Here is a 16,206-nt window from a genome sequence, read left to right as displayed (position 1 = left end):
ACCTAAGTGCTTGCATCAACTTGAGCTTGGCCAGTACCCGTGTGCTGTGCTCACCTCCTGCTTATACGCCGCGCAATCTTTCGCTGAACCATCCTCCAATGATCTGTTTTATGGGGTGGCAATGCTTCGAGCCTGGTCCCACACGTTCCTTCTATCTTCACAAGGCGATTTCGATTATGGAACTGTGGCTCAGTTAAAGGACCTTGCTTTGAGATTACTCTTGAATACATTGCACCTTCGGGGCAAAGAACTTGATTCATGTACACGTTCACGGCGTATTTATCTCTATCTTCATGTGCAACTTAGCTCGCTCAAACATCAGCGCATAGATCAACGGGCAATATCCGGCAACTTATAGCCTCGGCCGGATAGTCTGGCCGCCCTCCCAGGATTCTCCCGCCTCCAGCGTCTGCCACCCAGCGACGGAGCCGGCCTCGACACAGATCATGTTCTTGTAAGCCTCATCCGGTCCGAAGTCGGTCATTCCCTTGGCCTTCTCGATCCAGGGGTTCCACACCACAAGATCGGTCAAGGCTTCCCGGGTAATCGAGAACAAGGGCTTGTCATCCGAGACCGTGGTAACCTCGATCGGAACCTTCGGGTCAAGGGACTTGTACACCCGATCGGTCTCCTTATCGATCTCAACCGCAGAGGAGGCTTCCATCTGGACGGCGCCACCTTGGGTCTTGTCGACATACTCCTTGGACTGGAGGTTCTTGACGCGGACCTGCGAGATGTCCTATATGCCCTTATGTCAGTCTCTCCCCTCGCAAGATACTTGCACTAATCAGGGGGTTCGCTGTGTGAAAACGCACCTCAATGCTCAGATAAGTGTGCAGCAGAACCTGGAATTCGAAGTTCTGCTCGCCCTTGTTCTGCACCTGCAGGGAGGTTTCGAGACCCTCCTTGGTCAGGGTGACACTGTACACCAGACCAAACTGGTAAGGCCACGCCTTCTGGAACTCTTCGCTCAGCATAGGGTGCGACAGACCGAAGTCCAGCTTGACCGCATCATCGCCTTCCTTGCGGTCTTTTCCGAGGGACTCGGACGAGGACTTGCCCAGAAACTCCCAGTTCGAGTTCCGTGCGAAGCCGTGTTGCGGGAGGGAGGATGTAGCGTGATTCGAGGGGGGAGGACCGAAGACCTGCAGTGAGCCACAGCCGCGGCACTCGTTAGATAACGGTTGTTCTGTTTGGGGGATTGAAGGTCGCTGGGATAGAACTTACCGGGAAGACCACGGGGATACCGCCGCGGATGGGCTTGGAGCCATCCAGGTGAGCCTTTTCGCTGACGAACAATTGCTCCTTCCCATTGGCAAGCTTCCAGGATGTGACGGTCGCTCCATACAGGTGGACGGTGACTGACTCGCCGGTGGGCAGGGTGGCCTGGACCTTGTTGTCGTGGAAGTTAACGGTGGGCTGAGGGATGGAGACACCCACCCCGATGGCGGAGGGCTTGTTGGAACGATCCATCTTCGTAGAGGAAGAATATATCAGATATTAGTTGCTTAGGGGAGGAACTAGTCAGTAAGGGTGACTCGAATGCGTAGCAAGACGGCGTTTCTCTCACCTCTGTCTGTTATTCAATGCGGGGGTAACTGTTGTTGGATGCGCCTGAACGGGCGGGGCAGCAGCGTCACCGTGGGGCCCTTCTTGGCTTAGGTCAGCATAACGCTATGCGGATAACTCCCTGCCTATTTTAGATTTATGCTGCATAGTGCAGGATATCCAGGACGCTTCATATTGTTACCAAAACAGACATGTTGCCTCCACTGGAACCAGCTTAGACGATCTTGAGGCTCTTCACAAGAAAGAGCCTTTTACTACTGCTGTTTCAGTCACATGGGTCATTAAGCGGAATGACCGCCGCTATTGTTGGTCTATCCAGCATTCCAACCCATCCGCAGTCTCACAAGTACGGCAGACGTCCGATCTGGCAACATCTGCTCTTTGCGTTCAAGAGCTAACGAGAGTATGTTAGAAATGATCTAACACAGCTTAGGGCTTTTCGGGAACTCATCAGCTGAGAAAGTACAGTATGTTGATTGGAGCAATCGTCATCAGCAACAAAAATGGTTGATGATTGCACCATCAGAGCCCGCGCGGGGTCGGTGTTGACATTACACATACTTCAAAAGCACTGAAGATGCACTGCACTCTGATCACATTTCTCTAAATCTCTCGCTTTGATAAAGCGAGTATCTCATTGATCAACATCCAGCCCAACATGACCATCACTGTGACAATCACCGCTCAACAACCTGATATTCAATACGCCCCCGACGTGAACAAATGGCATGCTCGCACGGAGCGTCGCTTACGCACTGAAACCCTTCCTACTGAGCTTCCTTCTGGCTTTCCGGCGAAGCTCGAGTCGGATCTGGTCTGGAAGGGCAAAGACATCGCAGAGCGGTATAACTGGACGTACGTCCTGACCGAGGCAGATCTCGAGGAGATTGACGCTGCAGTGCTGCATTTCAAGTGTACGTGCTCGCTTAACCCCTACCTTGCAGATATATCTCGTTGGGTTCTGTCTGACATTGCTGCTCATAGCGTTGAGCAAACCCCTTGGTTTCATTGATCCGGAGACCTTCCCTCTACCTGCGCTGCACTCAATGTTACGTGATATCTCGCAGGAGCTTCACAACGGACACGGATTCAAGGTTGTCAGCGGTGTGCCGGTCGACAAGTACTCGCGCGAAGAAAATCTCATTATTTACGTGGGACTCTCTGCACATGTTGCCCCGATCCGCGGTCGCCAGGACTCGTCCTATGATGGCACACCGGCAGACGTGATGCTCAATCATATTAAAGACTTGAGCACCCAGGAGCAGAGCAAAGGCCGCATTGGGGCGCCAGCATATACCACCGACAAACAAGTCTTTCACACCGATGCGGGGGATATCATCTCCCTGTTTGCGCTCAATACGGCCGCGGCGGGCGGCCAGAGCAAGCTGGCCAGCAGCTGGCGTGTGTACAATGAATTAGCGGAAACGCGACCTGACCTCATTCGTACGCTCGCGGAGAACTGGACTCTTGACGGGTACTAGATAGCTTTTGTGCAATCAACTTCAAAACATGAGGGTGCATTTGTGCTGACTTTACATGGTGACAGGTTCGGCGATCCTCAGAACCCATATCATGAGCGCCCGTTACTCTTTCATCAGCCAGCTACTGGCAAGCAGCCTGAGCGCGTCCTGATTCAATATGCGCGACGCAACTTCACTGGATTTCAGGACCTGCCCAGGTCCAAGAATATTCCTCCGATCACTGAGGCACATGCGGAGGCCCTCGATTCGTTGCACTTTTTGGCCGAGAAGTACGCAATCGGGCTTGACTTCCGCAAGGGTGACATTCAGTACATCAATAACCTGAGCATCTTCCATGCCAGAGATGGGTTTCAGGACACCCCGGAGCAGCAGTGAGTATTCGCCTTCTATGGTCTAGGCTTGTTTTAGCAATCGGCTGATAAATTATCAAGGCGCCATCTCGTCCGCCTCTGGCAGTGCGATCCCGAGTATGCATGGGAAACCCCCGAGCCTTTGGTTAGAACTTGGAAGCAGCTATATGACGGAGTCACACCTGAGGCTCAATTCTTCCCTCTGGAGCCTTATATCAGGGACTCGGCGGCTGGGGGCAGAAAGGAGTAGGCATGTGTGCTGGTGCTGGATAATGTTGTTGCGGGCTGGCAATTCCGTTATTCCCCGGGCCTTGGCTCAGACATATATAAAGAACGATATGCAGCGCTGTACAATATGTGCAATGTTGATTGTGGTGATATGCAGTCCAGCATGGTGGAAAGGTTCTCTGACTGTAAAGTATCCAAGGCAGAGCATGGGCAATCTATTGAAGCATATTCTTGAGTTTTGGCTATAATCTGGCAAATATAGATTCTAGGCAATAATTCAACCCTTTGAGGTCTTTTCGTTGGATTATCTTCGTAAACTTCCGGCGTCTGTAGGAGTGCCGCACTGTCTATGTCACTGGTGGTAATGCCCACGCGGAAATAAGGTCTCGTCTTTCCCATGGTACGGACAAAAATTGCTAGCCCTACAACTCATTCCAGGCTCCACCCGCCATAATTTTTTCTTAAGGGATTCGATTTTTTTCTTCTTCTGTGAAGAAAATTTCTATGAGAAAGATATTTGTTCTTGTCACAAATCCCAATGTCCTTGAATCTCGCCTGCAGTCGCAGGTTTTACTTTCGACGGCCCTATACGGCATTAGCGGCGCTCGACCGAAGTTGCGATAAATCCAGCACATCGCAACTCAAATGCAAGAAGCACCGCCATAAATCGAAGATTGCATGGAATTGAGGGCATCCTGGGATAAATGACGGCTTAGGGAAGATTTCTGTCAAATTAGGTTCGCGATAGATGGTTCCTTGGTGGCAAATTGAGGCGAAACTTCGGTTCCAGGTGTCTGAATATCACCTGTTGAAACATTGACCCAATAACTACAATGGCCCAGATGGTCCAGTGGTTCCCAGCGCCAATCTTCTAGTGGTTAGGATCCAACCTTCCCATTCTCATAGGATTAGGTTGGGACGCGAGTTCGAGTCTCGCTTGGCGCAATTAATTTTTGTATTTTTCCGGCTCTGATCCAGCCAGGTCCGCTGGTATCACCCTTGTGGTTTGGGTGCTCTTTTTAAACCTCTTTACAGCGTACGCCGGTTGTCTTTTTTTTTTTTTAAATGTCAATGTCTACTTAGGCAGTGTAGTTGGTTCAAATAACTGTAGATATGCAGGCATGGTGACATGTGCTGCTCAAGAGGTTTTGCCCTCCCGTGGTTGACTTTTGTCTATATATTTTAGTAGTGCCCGGATCATTCGCACCAAACATCCCTTGTCACCATCACAAGATGGGGATGGCAGATCACGATAATGGCACAGCACCCCTGAGATATGCATTGTCAAATCTACTTAAAATCCACCTTAAATATACAGCATGACCATACTTCATTAGCCACCCTGGTTGCCTTCTCACCTCCGATCGCACAACCAGCAATCCCTCGCTTGAACCTTGAACATCCCTTCAACCGTTCAAAGCACGTCCATAAGAATGACCGGCCGAGGAAGCGAACAATTTACGCATTGTACCAGTGCAATTCGATCGTACTTCATTTGCAAGTCCATCATGAATCTAGAGCACAAGTGCAATGTTTTGTGCCTGGCACTGAATCGCAAGTCAGGTGGAGAGTCGAGTCCATCCCCAGTTGTTCATCCCCTTGCGTCCTGTCGCCAACCCAGGCAAGGAATTCCGGACTCTCCGATGCGGCATGCAATCTCATCATCTCCCTCGTTCTGGGCGGTGCGTGTGGCGTCGAGGCTGGCTCGGAGTCTCTGCTTCACGTGCCGATAAAATGGCATTGCTGCGACAGGGCGTGCAAGGGCTGCTCCTGGTGGCCGATGCATTGCTATCTATATATGCCCCCCCCCCAGCCGCACACCAATCTGCCCCCCTGGTGTGACATGCGCCGTGCAAACACGGCGAGGAGTCCAGGAGCACTGGGGTTTACCCAGACTTTGAGAAGACGACGACATGGGCGACTTCTCACCCCCCCCATACCAGCTCCTCTCCGAGGCAATTATATTCTGGAGCGTCGCAACCGTGCTATACATTGGAAGGATGTAAGTACCAAAGACCCCCATTACGTGCACAGGGTATGTTCCTTTCATAGAGCCCTTACTAACCTACCAAGAGTTTCCCGTGTCATCGCAACCGGTTCGATCAAGCGCCTGTATTGTATGACGCAGCCAGGATTGTCAGGAATTCGTGAGCACTAACGCGCCTGATATAGCCGAGGATTATGTGATGAGCGTCACATTTGTAAGTCTGAGGCCCGCACCTGGAGAGAGGAGCGCTTGACTGACCCACTGGGTGAGGCAGTTGATCTATACAACATTGCTGGTTTTGATTCAAGTCTCCGCCCGCTATGCGTCTAATCTCGTCGATCCGGCACAATACGATGAGATTATGTCCAACCCACAAGAAGTGCGTGATCGTATCTTTGGGAGCAAGATCGTCATTGGCCTCGAGCAGTGCATGTTATTCTCCACCTGGGGGGTCAAGGTTTGCATGTTGACCATGTTCTGGCGGCTCACCCAGAATTTCCGGCTGTTGCGGATGTATGTCAATTTGATAGCCGCCTTCATCGCCGTCGGCTTCCTCGTTATCATGGTCACGTACTATGCCGTCTATTGCCGGCCATTCTCACAGTACTGGGCCATGCCGGTGCAGGACATGCAATGCGCGACCTACCAGTACTACTCCATCACCCAGGCAGTCTTCAACATCTCCTCCGATGCTGCCATGCTCGCGCTGCCATTTCCTCTGCTGCGGAAGGCCCAGATGAGGAGGGGAAAGAAAATCATGCTGGCGGGCGTCATGAGCTTGGGTGTCTTCACCATCGCCGCTGCGATTCTCAACAAAGTCTTCAATTTCGCCTCTCCCTTGACGACGACCTATCAAATTTGGTATATACGGGAGGCGAGCACTGCGATCTATGTCGCGAATATGGTTTGTCTGTCGCCCCTGATTCGGAGGGTGTTCAGCTCGAAAATGTATCAGAAGACAAATAGGCCGCATGGTCAGCATGCTCGCTGGCATGGCATAGATCCTTCCAGCGTATCGCGTGCCGCGCAAAGCAGGGGAAAAACGAGATACTGGCACCCATTCTATTTCTCCCATACATACGAATGGAAACTCGACCATTTCACCATGAGTGTTAAAGGAAAGCCCCACGAGGATAATCTTGTTGACCAACGAACAAGCGAGGAGGCTATCATCAGGACGACCCCCGGATATCCGGAAAGGACTCTAGGTCCGCATAGAGCCAGTTCCTATCGCTCTTGTGAGGACGAAGGTCAATACACGTTCGAGGAGGGAATAGAGCTGAAGCAAATTCATATGGTAGCGTGAAATGCTAACGAGTTATTTACATCGCCTACCAGCCTCGAGCTCACTCTGACGCAACAGAAGTGAGACGCATGAAGACATTAAATCTCGAAAATTCAGTATGTGATCCCCCCGGTACCAGAACACCACGAAAGACGCTCCACGAATCAGGTCTATGTGCTATGCGAAAGCAAATTGCCACTCGCTCTGAAGTGTCATGGTCAGCTGCCTTTCTTCGGCCCACAACAATCAGCGGGGAATCACGGTCTCTACTCACAGATAGTTGGTTGCGCGATTATAGAGAGGTACCTCAGAGACGCGGAAGGATGTCGGTACGGATCAGAACTGGCTGCGGAACAGCTGGGCCAGACCCGGAATGAAGCCAACCGGTGCGTGAGGCCCTTGCGTTACAGTAGTCTGTCTTGCACAGGGGGCAGCATGCGTGGCGGCGGGTTAGCCAGGGATCTAGGCAGGACACATGGAAAATATGACCGCACGTCAGAGGACGAATGAAGTCTGGCCCGCGAAACTCATCCATGCAAATAACACACTCTCTGCTAGAATCTGCCATGTCGAAGCCTTCTCCTGTACCCGGGGCAGCCTGCATGATGTCAAAAGCAGTAGGGGCTGGCCCATCGCAACCAGGAACCTGACGAGGCGTATCAGTGGGGATTTCCTCGGAGCGTGGAGCGTCGTTGACCGGGGCGATCTCAATAGCATCGACAGAGGTAGTATCAGCCGCGACGGAAGAAACCCTCGCCTCGGTGGCATCCTTGGCGGGCATGCACCTGGTCCTAGAACTGAGCCAGTCGCTATACTTCATCTGGGGGAAGCGTCTCTCCACGTCACGGCTGGAGATCACGGCACGACTGGACCCCATGGGAGCAGTCTCGGCATCGTTGCTGTGCAGGTTACGGGTACGCTCGCGGCGTCGGACCTCAACACAGATCCTTTTTGTTTTGATTCATCCGAGTTAGATTCCGGACGCCCACTGAAGAAGAAACGAATGACCGAGGGGAAAACGATCCACATACCAAGCAACAAAAACGAAGAAGGCAATGCAGACGGGGGCCAAGTAGCCGAGAATGGCGGCCGACGAGACGTCAACCATGGCTGATGCTGGGTCACCTTGCATCGGCTTTCTGTGAAGATCAAGCTACCCAGGGTGCGCTAGTCAGAAAACCGACAGGACAGGATATGATCACAGAATCAATCACGAAAGGGCCATGTACATACCCTGTGACTTGTGTGAAGCGGTGAGGATGGTTGTTTTCTCCGGGAAAGATCAAGGAGTGTAGATAGATGCTATCAGAGGGCCTGCTTGTTGTATATGCAACTCACGAGACCTCTCAAAGCAGCAGACCCAATGTTATAACCACGAGAGAAAAGGTGGAAGCAGATAGCAGAAAGCAGACAGGCAGGAGAGCGTGTTAATTCTGGCACCCCTCACGCACGACGCAGCGTAGCGCAAATCAGATGGTAAGCCCCTATGGTCGAGCGTACATACCGACACGGCAGTTTTGGTGCAAGATGAGTGAGTGAAAGCGCAATCTCTGGCAACCCCTTTCCCCTTCCTTATGGACACCGGACATTGGGGATTACCGTGCTCTTTGTCCGTGCAGAAAAGCAGATAAAGAAGAGAAAGAAAGCTGTGTTCAAGAGAAAGCGTCCAGCATCCGGCATGATTTCCCTTTTCCCATCCCCATGACGAAACTCTGACTGGCCGGAGGGGAGACTACCACTTAACCCCCCCCCAAATCCGCCCACCGCTCGCTCGCTCAGCCTCGAGAGGAGGGCGGGAGGAAACATGTTGTTCTTTATGCAATTTATCTTCCTCGGAGAGAATCTTACGTGCTTCTATGGAAAGTCCATCAATCTAGTGTAGGGGATGGCTTGCTATGTGCAGATTGATAGATCGGTGGGAGCTGTTGGCAGTGCATGCATGCCTTTAGTAGCGGGAAGTTTAGGAAGTATAAAGTCGAGTAAAGTTAAGCGAGATAAAATTGGTATGATTTCTTCTCTCCCTCCGATTCTGTGTATTATTGGCAAAGCAAGTAGGTCGATTTCATTCGTTGGCTCCTCTGCGACGAAAGCAGAATTATCTATCCTCGTGGTAAGTTCAAGCCCTACTCCGCGCGCGCAACTGCGAGCTGAAGAGACCGGGTAGATAGAGACGTGTTTCTAATCTAGATAGCCTGCATTCACTATTTTTTTTGTGCACTCAAAACTGGATCCTCTCTATTTCAAAAATCGGCCACAGAATTCTTTGTGGCTGTGACAATGAAGTTAAGGCATGAGGTGCATAGCATGACGGTGAAAAATGCAGAGCTGCTGCACTGGAGGAGGGAGGCTGTCTCGTCTAGGCAATAAGCAAGAGTACCGGTGTAGGTTGATGCAGCCAAGGCGGTTTGTGCTTATCTATGGCAGAAGGGTCCACTACTACACTACAGCAATCGTATATGTGATATGTATGCATGTATGGAAGCCAAGAGTTTGACTTGGCCTAGAAATCATGGATGGAGAATGGTTGGACCCGATCCGTACAGTGTAGTGCGTAGTTAGGTATGCTTCTGCTGATTCCTAAAATGCTCCTGTCCGCATTGCCTGGACGTATCCACTTTCAGTGTCAACTCACACTCTCCACCTATAGTAGAGAAGTTTGCGCCTCATCGCCTTGTGCATAGTGTATGGTTTAGTCTTGAAGTGGAGAATATCTCAGGTTCGAAGGCAGTCTATGGGCAACAAGGCTAGGGAGATGTCTGGGCAGCTGGACTTGATGACAAAATGTTGAAATATATTGCATCAATTACGCAGGATTACCATAACAAGCCCGGGTGGTCTAGTGGTATGATTCTCGCTTAGGGATTCCAAACCCAAGCATATCTGCGAGAGGTCCCGCGTTCGATCCGCGGCTCGGGCCGTTATCCTTTTTTTCCGCATCGCCACTTTTTTGTTCTCTTTTGCTCTTCACCACCTTCATATGCTCTCTCCTCCTACTATATTCTGCAAAACAGCACCGTTTTCTTCAGCCACATTCAATGCAACGAGAAGGCTCTAGGTAGATTGCCCCACGAAGTGTACATCACCTGCCATAAGCCTAGAATATACCTAAAAATGTGGAACCTTTTTCGTTTCCCAGTCCCCGGACCATAGTACAAAACCTCTTCCTAATCGCAGTTTTCAAATACACAAAGGTAACGAAAACAATATACTACAAGGGTGGTGACTCGGAAGAAAACCCGAAGCAAAAACAACAAATCTTGATCTTTTCCCATCCTCTGCCAAAGATACAAAAGCAACCTCCCCCTGGCGCATCGAAAGATAAGTGTGTATATAACATAGGACCTAAGATAAGCAGATACCCCGCGGACATGTCGAAAAAAAAAAAGAAAACGCCTTCGCTATGCAAAAAAATACAAGAAAAGTTCAACCTTCCTAACCCGTATTCCTCCGCATTGCCTCATGTGTCTCCACCCGAATATCGAACAACAGGTCGTCAATCTCTTTGAGAGATTGCCTGTCCAGCTTGGCCAATTTGACGTCGTCAAGGACCCTGCGGAGGGAGTTTGCGATTTCCGCCTCGGACTTGACCAGGACAGGTTCGGCTGGGGCCTCGGTTTCTGCTTGAGTAGGGGCAGCGCGGGATGAGGCGCGGGTTTTCTTCTTTTTCTTCTCCGAGTGCTTCTCCCTGATGGAAGATGGTGTCTTCTGCGACTCGGGAGCGGTTTCTGCGGACGGGTGCGCATCGGTCATCTGGATGTCGTTGTCTGCCGAGGGCTGCAGATTCTCGACAGGCACGGGCCGGGTCGTCGAAGCGACTTCCTCCTGAGCTTCGAGCGCAGGTTGTACCGACTCCTCAGACTCGTGTGTTTCCGGGTCTACTTCGGGAACCGCCGTAGCATCTAGTGCATTCTGAACATCGTCCAGATGATCGGACGCCTTCTCACGCGCTGGCTGCTTTGGCTGGTCTTCTGCCGTAGTCTCCTGGGAATCACTCTCTTCATGTATAGTTTCCGTGTTTATATCATTGTCCTGCTTGCGTGGACGAGAAGGTCGAGGTGATTTCTTCGACTTCTTTTGAAGCACAGGGCTCTCCTCGGGTATAGGCGGCGCAGCTTGACCACTTAGACGAGAAGACCTTCTCTTCTGAGACTTGTCTTGACTCTCTGAAGGCTTGTCCTTCGAGCTGACAGGGTCCGATGCTTGACTGTTAGCGACCGATCTAGTCGTGCTGGAGGCCTCAGCCCTGGTGTCATGTTTCCGTCGTTTCGGTGCAGACTCGGCAGGCGACGACTCAAGGTCGTGAGTGTTTAGCAAGATTTCGTTCGAGCGAGTGGTGTCGGCTTCGTATTCCTCAGCCGCAGCGGGCGTCTTTGTGAGTCGAGACGAGCGCCTTCTTTCCTTCCTCTGAGGTGTCTGCTCTTCCATCTCACGTTTTCTCTTCCTGGATGGTTGAGGCTCATGCGAAGCTTCCATCGACTCTTCACCGCCCGCAACATCATCTTTATCTACGGCAAGCTCCAGATCTTGCTCCAATTGGGATGACACCTGGTCTTCCATATCAACATCGTCGTTGTACAAGCCGGGGTTACCGCTGGGTCGTTCCGCCTGGGCCTCGACGATTTCGACAATCTGAGGCAAGTCCTTCTCCACTTCGGGCCCAGTCTTCGAACCGACGGCGTTGGCCGAGGCGGAGGCTCTTGTGGAGTGCGTATGACGTGTCTCCTTACTGGATTCTGTGGCAGCTCCTGTATGTTGCTTCTCGGTTGTGGATTGCAGAGGAGAATCAGAGGTCTTCCCAGTAGAAGAGCGGAGGCGTTTAGTCATAGGCTGGTCTGCGACGTCGTTTGGATTGTCCTGAGTGACGTGTTCAGTCTGATTGAGCTCAGAATTTGACTTCTTCTTGAGCTTGGCAGAGCGTCTGGCCTTCTTCTTCGCCTTCTTGCTCTTACCCGGTGTGGTCGTTGGTGTCTCAAGGTCAACGGGTGTCTCGTTACTAGGATGGGGACCAGGAGTAAGCGAGTGATGATCTGCGGGAAGTGAAGTGAGTTCTGGAGGTGATGATCGGGGCTCGTTGTCCAACAAAGAGGCTTCTGGGGCAGATGTTGGGGGTGGTGGCACATGTGAGTCGCTCAACTGCGCCCTCCCTCTTGAGATAGGAGTCGGTGACGAGCCAAGGTAGTTATATTCGTTCTCTGCCGACACAGGCGGCAAAGGGGGTGTTTGCGGGGTCCCTGCATCTGTATCCGAGTGATGCAGGTGACGCAAGTGCGGCGGTGTCATGAAGTGGATATCTCTAGGTGTATTGCTCGGCGGGGAAGAAGACCTGAGGCTTTCAATCATCGAGAACAACTCGCTGCGCTTGTTACCGTCCTCTGGGCCTGATACGAAAGGGTCTGGATGAGAAGCAACAACATGTTGCTCGGCACGCTGACTGTCAGCTTCGAAAGCTCGTTCCCGCTGAAGTTCTTTTGTGCGCTCTCGTGTGACTGCACGGTCTGAGCCCCCAGTCACAGGCGACGAGTTCAAGCCCGAGTCGACCGGATTGTCTAGAATGAAAGAGATCCGTGACTTTACGGACATGTCCCCAGAGCCGTTTTTGGTTTCCTGTTCGTCGAAAGTACTCATCCGAGCTCTAGGCTTCGAAGGGTTAGCATGAGCTGGCTGTCGCTCGTTATGACATGACATACCTTCGATTCCTCCAAAGGTGTGATGGCCTGCTGATGTATAATGAGAGCTTCCAAGCTCTCCAGCGCATGCGTTATCCTTTCGGGGCGGGACAAAAATCTCTGTGAACCGAAGGTAGAATTCCAGAAGTCATAGAACCTCCTTCTTACTGATATGTGTGAAGAATCTAGACCTGCGTGAATGATATCTTCGAACTTTTGCAGGAACGAGGCATTATGGGGGGAAGATGCTTGTAGGATATTCAGAACAGCCGAAGAGAGTGCGCGACACTATACAAGGGTTAGAGTATGTCCAAGCCCCCTTGCTTCTGACACTTACTGCAGTGAGAATCCTGCTCTCCACACCACTCTCCACGCTCATTCGCTTGTCCTCATCCTTCAGATAAATAGCCAGGGGTAGCTGAAGACTTTCCAGCATGATAGACCGGACAGTTGAAGTACCTGAGCCCAAGAGTGATGTTAAGGATTCAATGAAGTCCGCCATACCGCTCGTTTCTGAGGGGTCGAAGTGTTCATAAGAATCCAACAGGGTACGCCCAACCAGGTCAACCAGTTTGTGGAACGGCAAGTGGCTCTCATTGTTGTCTCTCTCAAATTGTTGGTAATAGGTGATGGAAAGCAATTGCTTGAGGATAGATGCCAACGGCAAGTAAGACCTCCGGGCACCACCCTTCATGATAGACTCGGCAAGAGGCTCAATGACCATGAGTGTGATTGCTTGGTCACTTCTCTCGGTTCTCACCACACGTATCAGGGAGTCAAGCAGTTCATTCCATACCTGAAAGTTGCGATAGTAATTCAACCCCGTTGAAAGAACTTTCACAGCATTTTCATAGTCTCGGGTAACGGATCCATCGCGTTCTCGCGCAGTCTCCATTGGAAGTGAGCGCAAAGAATCAGCAGCTGACTGTGCTGTACACTCCCAGACGGTCTGTGCCAAGAAGGGACCCAAGGGGAAGTCGGAGTCACTGTACTCATCATAGAGACTGGCACATTGTTGTAGTAATTCTAAGCGCGAGCTTCGAGAAATTTTATCACTGCACGTGGCCTCAAGTACACTCTTGACCAAGTGAGAATACGCCGTGCTTGGCACCGTTATCACAGACATTTCACTGATCATTCGGAGGTAATGCAAGGTCGGGGTGCTTAGATTGGCGGTTGCTCTCGAATGGCGATGGGTTGGCGTGGTAGCAGCTTGGAACGAGTAGTCGGAGGTCCGCAGAACAAGCTTCTCTGTAAACCGAGCACTTCCTAGGGCGTGGATCATCGTAGTGGACAAGAACCCAAATCGCTCGAAGAAAGTGTCCATGGAGCCATCCTCTTGTTTTGCGCTGAGCGCGTCTGGCCCGGTAGTCCAGACCCGCCTAAGAAAAACCAGTACGTGAGCCACGGTCTGCATCGACTCAGGAGTTGGGGTAATCTCTTTGTTTAAGGTGAACGCCAAGGCACTAGATAAATTCAGCCATGCAGCGCCAACATGCGACTGTTCAAGGTTATCTGTCCAGATTGTTGCTTTGAAGATACTCTCAAGAACATCAAGCACTGATGAAATTCTGGATCTTAGCCACCTGCTATCAATAGAAGGTAACTCCTCCGGATCCAGCTTGTTGCTCTCATTGACTTTGTTTTCTACCCAGGGCCTTGGGTGCGAGCTCCAGAACATGCTGGACAGCACGTGAGCGAGTCGATCATGCATGCCGGGCACTGTTGCGAATACCGTTGATAAGGGCGAGGCAATGTACTCTTTCCAAACAACATCCAGGTGCTCAAAAGTTGCAGACGGGCGGAAGGCATAGTACAAAAGATTGTAATAACTGCACAATGCCAGCTGGCGAGGTTGCTTGTCGTGCTTCTTGCGGTCGAATTGGGACATGATTGGTTTGCTCAGCATCTTGAGTATAGAAGGGCTTGTTGTATCGCTCGGGCCAACGACCAGAACAAATCGATTCCAACCCACGATAGCCTGAGCTTTGATTGAAGAGTCACTGCAATTGAAGCACCTCTGCAAAACCAGCACCCATTCTTTGAAATGTTCCCACTGGTCAACGTTGAACTTTTTACTTCTCAGAAGCAGTACGATCACGCCCCAGACCTGCGGTACATGTATACCTGATTCGGGATTGTTCATCATCCGTGACATTCTCTCGCATACTTCAGTCACCATCTTCCTGCCCTTGTCTATGAACCTTCCAAACACATCCCGAACGGCCTTTGATAGCGTTGGATTGGGCCCACACGTGATAGAGGTCTGGAAGCCGACAGAAATAGCTTTGAGGCGAGTATCCTTCATATGATGAAGTAGTCCCGAGATTAAATGCTCCATCCACAACGCTGCGTGAGAGACGAATGTCGATTTCGATTGACTGAGAACACGAGAGTAGATGCTCAACCGCTGAGACACAATTGCATTTCCGTTGACACGGCTAGTCAGACTGTTCAAGACAGTGAGAAGGCGTATCACCCTGGCATTGGTCATGATTTTTGTATGAAAGTTTTGTGTAGCCAAGACAGATAAGTAATGTGTGATCACGGACTTAGGCACTTTGGCATCTTGCAGGCAATCGATCGAGTGATCGATAAGGAATGCCTTGAACTCGTCCGACAGCCGCGCAGATATCTCATTGTGCCAAACAAGAGCAACAGCCAGTTTTAGCGCCTGGATGACAAGATTGGTGTCCAAAGGTCCTCCAGTCGTCAGGTCTCTGCTGATGTCTCGTTGTATAAAATGTGTAATTGTGCCCAACTTCGCGATAACTTCCTGCTCTCCAGGAAGCCCTTCATATGCCCTTAGCGCCCCGAAGAATTGCATGTATGCATCGAGTCTGGAGCTGACTGTGTCGCCAGCTAATTGCTGGAGAATGGATTCAAGAAGCATGGCGAACGTGTCGGGAATGGGAGGGGCGGAGGAAGGAGAGTCGGCTAGAGCGTGCGAGCTCGTCGTCTTGAGGATCGACTTTGCGGGTTTGAGTTCGTTCGAAGGGGGAAGAACTTTCAGCTCAGGTCGCGATTTGGCGGTGGTATTCGTGAAAGTCGGAGGTTTGATATATTTAGTCCATGGCGAGAAGTTCACGCGCTTGGATTGACGGGTCGAGGGGGCCCCGGTCGAACCATTGACAGAGAAAGGAGAGTCACGAGGCGTATGCACAATGGCCGGGGAGTCTTCCCTTCGATCTTTCTCAGACAGCATAAAAGACGATGTCCTTGGTGGAGTCGGCGGACGAGCAGAGACAGGACCGAGAATCTCCACCATATTTTTGACGATCGAATGGTTAAGAAATAGGAATCAGAAGCCGAGAGAGAGAAAAGGACATCGCGATATGGCCTGACGATGATCACGAGTGGTCCATGCTCTAGTTCAAGCCTGAGAGAAACAACCTGGAGCGAGATTTGAAGCCCAGATGAAGCAGGGCTGTCGAGCGTTTGATCCTCGGGGAACCGCGCCAAGCCACGCAGCTCAAAAGGGACGCGCCTGTGGCTGAGGCACGCGTAAAGTGGCAGCGCCGCGTTTGATGCCTGAGGAGACAAGGCACTAGTATCCGGGCGGGAAGTTGAAACAAATCGAACAAACAAATGAACCATTTAAGTTAATGATGATAGAACCAGTCTAGATATTTGGGCTCGA

At 51.2% G+C, this 16,206-nt stretch overlaps 5 protein-coding genes and 2 non-coding genes across 7 annotated transcripts; 4 read left to right on the top strand and 3 right to left on the bottom strand.

Moving 5' to 3' along the window:
• Positions 1–202: 202 nt before the first annotated feature.
• On the bottom strand, positions 203–1,595 carry BO95DRAFT_437616 (D-hexose-6-phosphate mutarotase). Its single transcript, XM_025585315.1, has 4 exons — positions 1,571–1,595; positions 1,228–1,507; positions 816–1,145; positions 203–739 (listed from the first exon to the last, which is right to left on the bottom strand). The coding sequence occupies exons 2-4, from the start codon at positions 1,471–1,473 to the stop codon at positions 353–355; spliced, it is 963 nt and encodes a 320-aa protein (XP_025447964.1). The 5' UTR covers positions 1,474–1,507; positions 1,571–1,595; the 3' UTR covers positions 203–352.
• Positions 1,596–1,893: 298 nt separating this feature from the next.
• Positions 1,894–3,775, top strand: BO95DRAFT_477908 (TauD/TfdA family dioxygenase). Its single transcript, XM_025590008.1, has 5 exons — positions 1,894–1,915; positions 1,982–2,483; positions 2,554–3,043; positions 3,116–3,421; positions 3,482–3,775. The coding sequence occupies exons 2-5, from the start codon at positions 2,228–2,230 to the stop codon at positions 3,648–3,650; spliced, it is 1,221 nt and encodes a 406-aa protein (XP_025447963.1). The 5' UTR covers positions 1,894–1,915; positions 1,982–2,227; the 3' UTR covers positions 3,651–3,775.
• Positions 3,776–4,488: 713 nt separating this feature from the next.
• BO95DRAFT_t2 lies at positions 4,489–4,573 on the top strand. Its single transcript has one exon. It is a non-coding gene; the product is annotated as a tRNA-Gly (tRNA).
• A 968-nt stretch (positions 4,574–5,541) lies between these two features.
• On the top strand, positions 5,542–6,921 carry BO95DRAFT_458197 (uncharacterized protein; the record flags this gene model as incomplete). Its single annotated transcript, XM_025588531.1, has 4 exons — positions 5,542–5,630; positions 5,702–5,745; positions 5,801–5,829; positions 5,890–6,921. 4 exons carry the CDS (start codon positions 5,542–5,544, stop codon positions 6,919–6,921), a joined length of 1,194 nt encoding a protein of 397 aa, XP_025447962.1.
• On the bottom strand, positions 6,799–7,785 carry BO95DRAFT_437614 (putative RING finger protein). Its single transcript, XM_025585314.1, has one exon. The coding sequence runs from the start codon at positions 7,775–7,777 to the stop codon at positions 7,208–7,210; it is 570 nt and encodes a 189-aa protein (XP_025447961.1). The 5' UTR covers positions 7,778–7,785; the 3' UTR covers positions 6,799–7,207.
• A 1,940-nt stretch (positions 7,786–9,725) lies between these two features.
• On the top strand, positions 9,726–9,817 carry BO95DRAFT_t3. Its single transcript has one exon. It is a non-coding gene; the product is annotated as a tRNA-Pro (tRNA).
• A 243-nt stretch (positions 9,818–10,060) lies between these two features.
• Positions 10,061–15,987, bottom strand: BO95DRAFT_437613 (putative telomere length regulator protein (Rif1)). The gene is made up of 3 exons (XM_025585313.1): positions 12,904–15,987; positions 12,588–12,854; positions 10,061–12,537 (listed from the first exon to the last, which is right to left on the bottom strand). Exons 1-3 carry the CDS (start codon positions 15,832–15,834, stop codon positions 10,333–10,335), a joined length of 5,403 nt encoding a protein of 1,800 aa, XP_025447960.1. The 5' UTR covers positions 15,835–15,987; the 3' UTR covers positions 10,061–10,332.
• Positions 15,988–16,206: the final 219 nt, after the last annotated feature.

The sequence above is a fragment of the Aspergillus brunneoviolaceus genome (assembly GCF_003184695.1).
Source record: "Aspergillus brunneoviolaceus CBS 621.78 unplaced genomic scaffold BO95scaffold_1, whole genome shotgun sequence".
Taxonomy (NCBI): domain Eukaryota; kingdom Fungi; phylum Ascomycota; class Eurotiomycetes; order Eurotiales; family Aspergillaceae; genus Aspergillus; species Aspergillus brunneoviolaceus.
Note: the sequence above shows the minus strand (reverse complement) of the source record. Positions and strands in the feature narration are given on the sequence as shown.

Bases quoted from the DNA above. Each gene is read 5' to 3' on its own strand.
- BO95DRAFT_437616 (XM_025585315.1), bottom strand. From the start codon at position 1,473: ATGGATCGTTCCAACAAGCCCTCCGCCATCGGGGTGGGTGTCTCCATC. The intron at 1,146-1,227 runs GTAAGTTCTATC...GGCTCACTGCAG, and splicing joins GTATCCCCGTGGTCTTCCCG to GTCTTCGGTCCTCCCCCCTC. The intron at 740-815 runs GTGCGTTTTCAC...AAGGGCATATAG, and splicing joins ACACTTATCTGAGCATTGAG to GACATCTCGCAGGTCCGCGT.
- BO95DRAFT_477908 (XM_025590008.1), top strand. From the start codon at position 2,228: ATGACCATCACTGTGACAATCACCGCTCAACAACCTGATATTCAATAC. The intron at 2,484-2,553 runs GTACGTGCTCGC...TGCTGCTCATAG, and splicing joins TGCAGTGCTGCATTTCAAGT to CGTTGAGCAAACCCCTTGGT. The intron at 3,044-3,115 runs GTACTAGATAGC...ACATGGTGACAG, and splicing joins GAGAACTGGACTCTTGACGG to GTTCGGCGATCCTCAGAACC.
- BO95DRAFT_437614 (XM_025585314.1), bottom strand. From the start codon at position 7,777: ATGGGGTCCAGTCGTGCCGTGATCTCCAGCCGTGACGTGGAGAGACGC.
- BO95DRAFT_437613 (XM_025585313.1), bottom strand. From the start codon at position 15,834: ATGGTGGAGATTCTCGGTCCTGTCTCTGCTCGTCCGCCGACTCCACCA. The intron at 12,855-12,903 runs GTAAGTGTCAGA...ACCCTTGTATAG, and splicing joins AGAGCAGGATTCTCACTGCA to TGTCGCGCACTCTCTTCGGC. The intron at 12,538-12,587 runs GTATGTCATGTC...AACCCTTCGAAG, and splicing joins CACCTTTGGAGGAATCGAAG to CCTAGAGCTCGGATGAGTAC.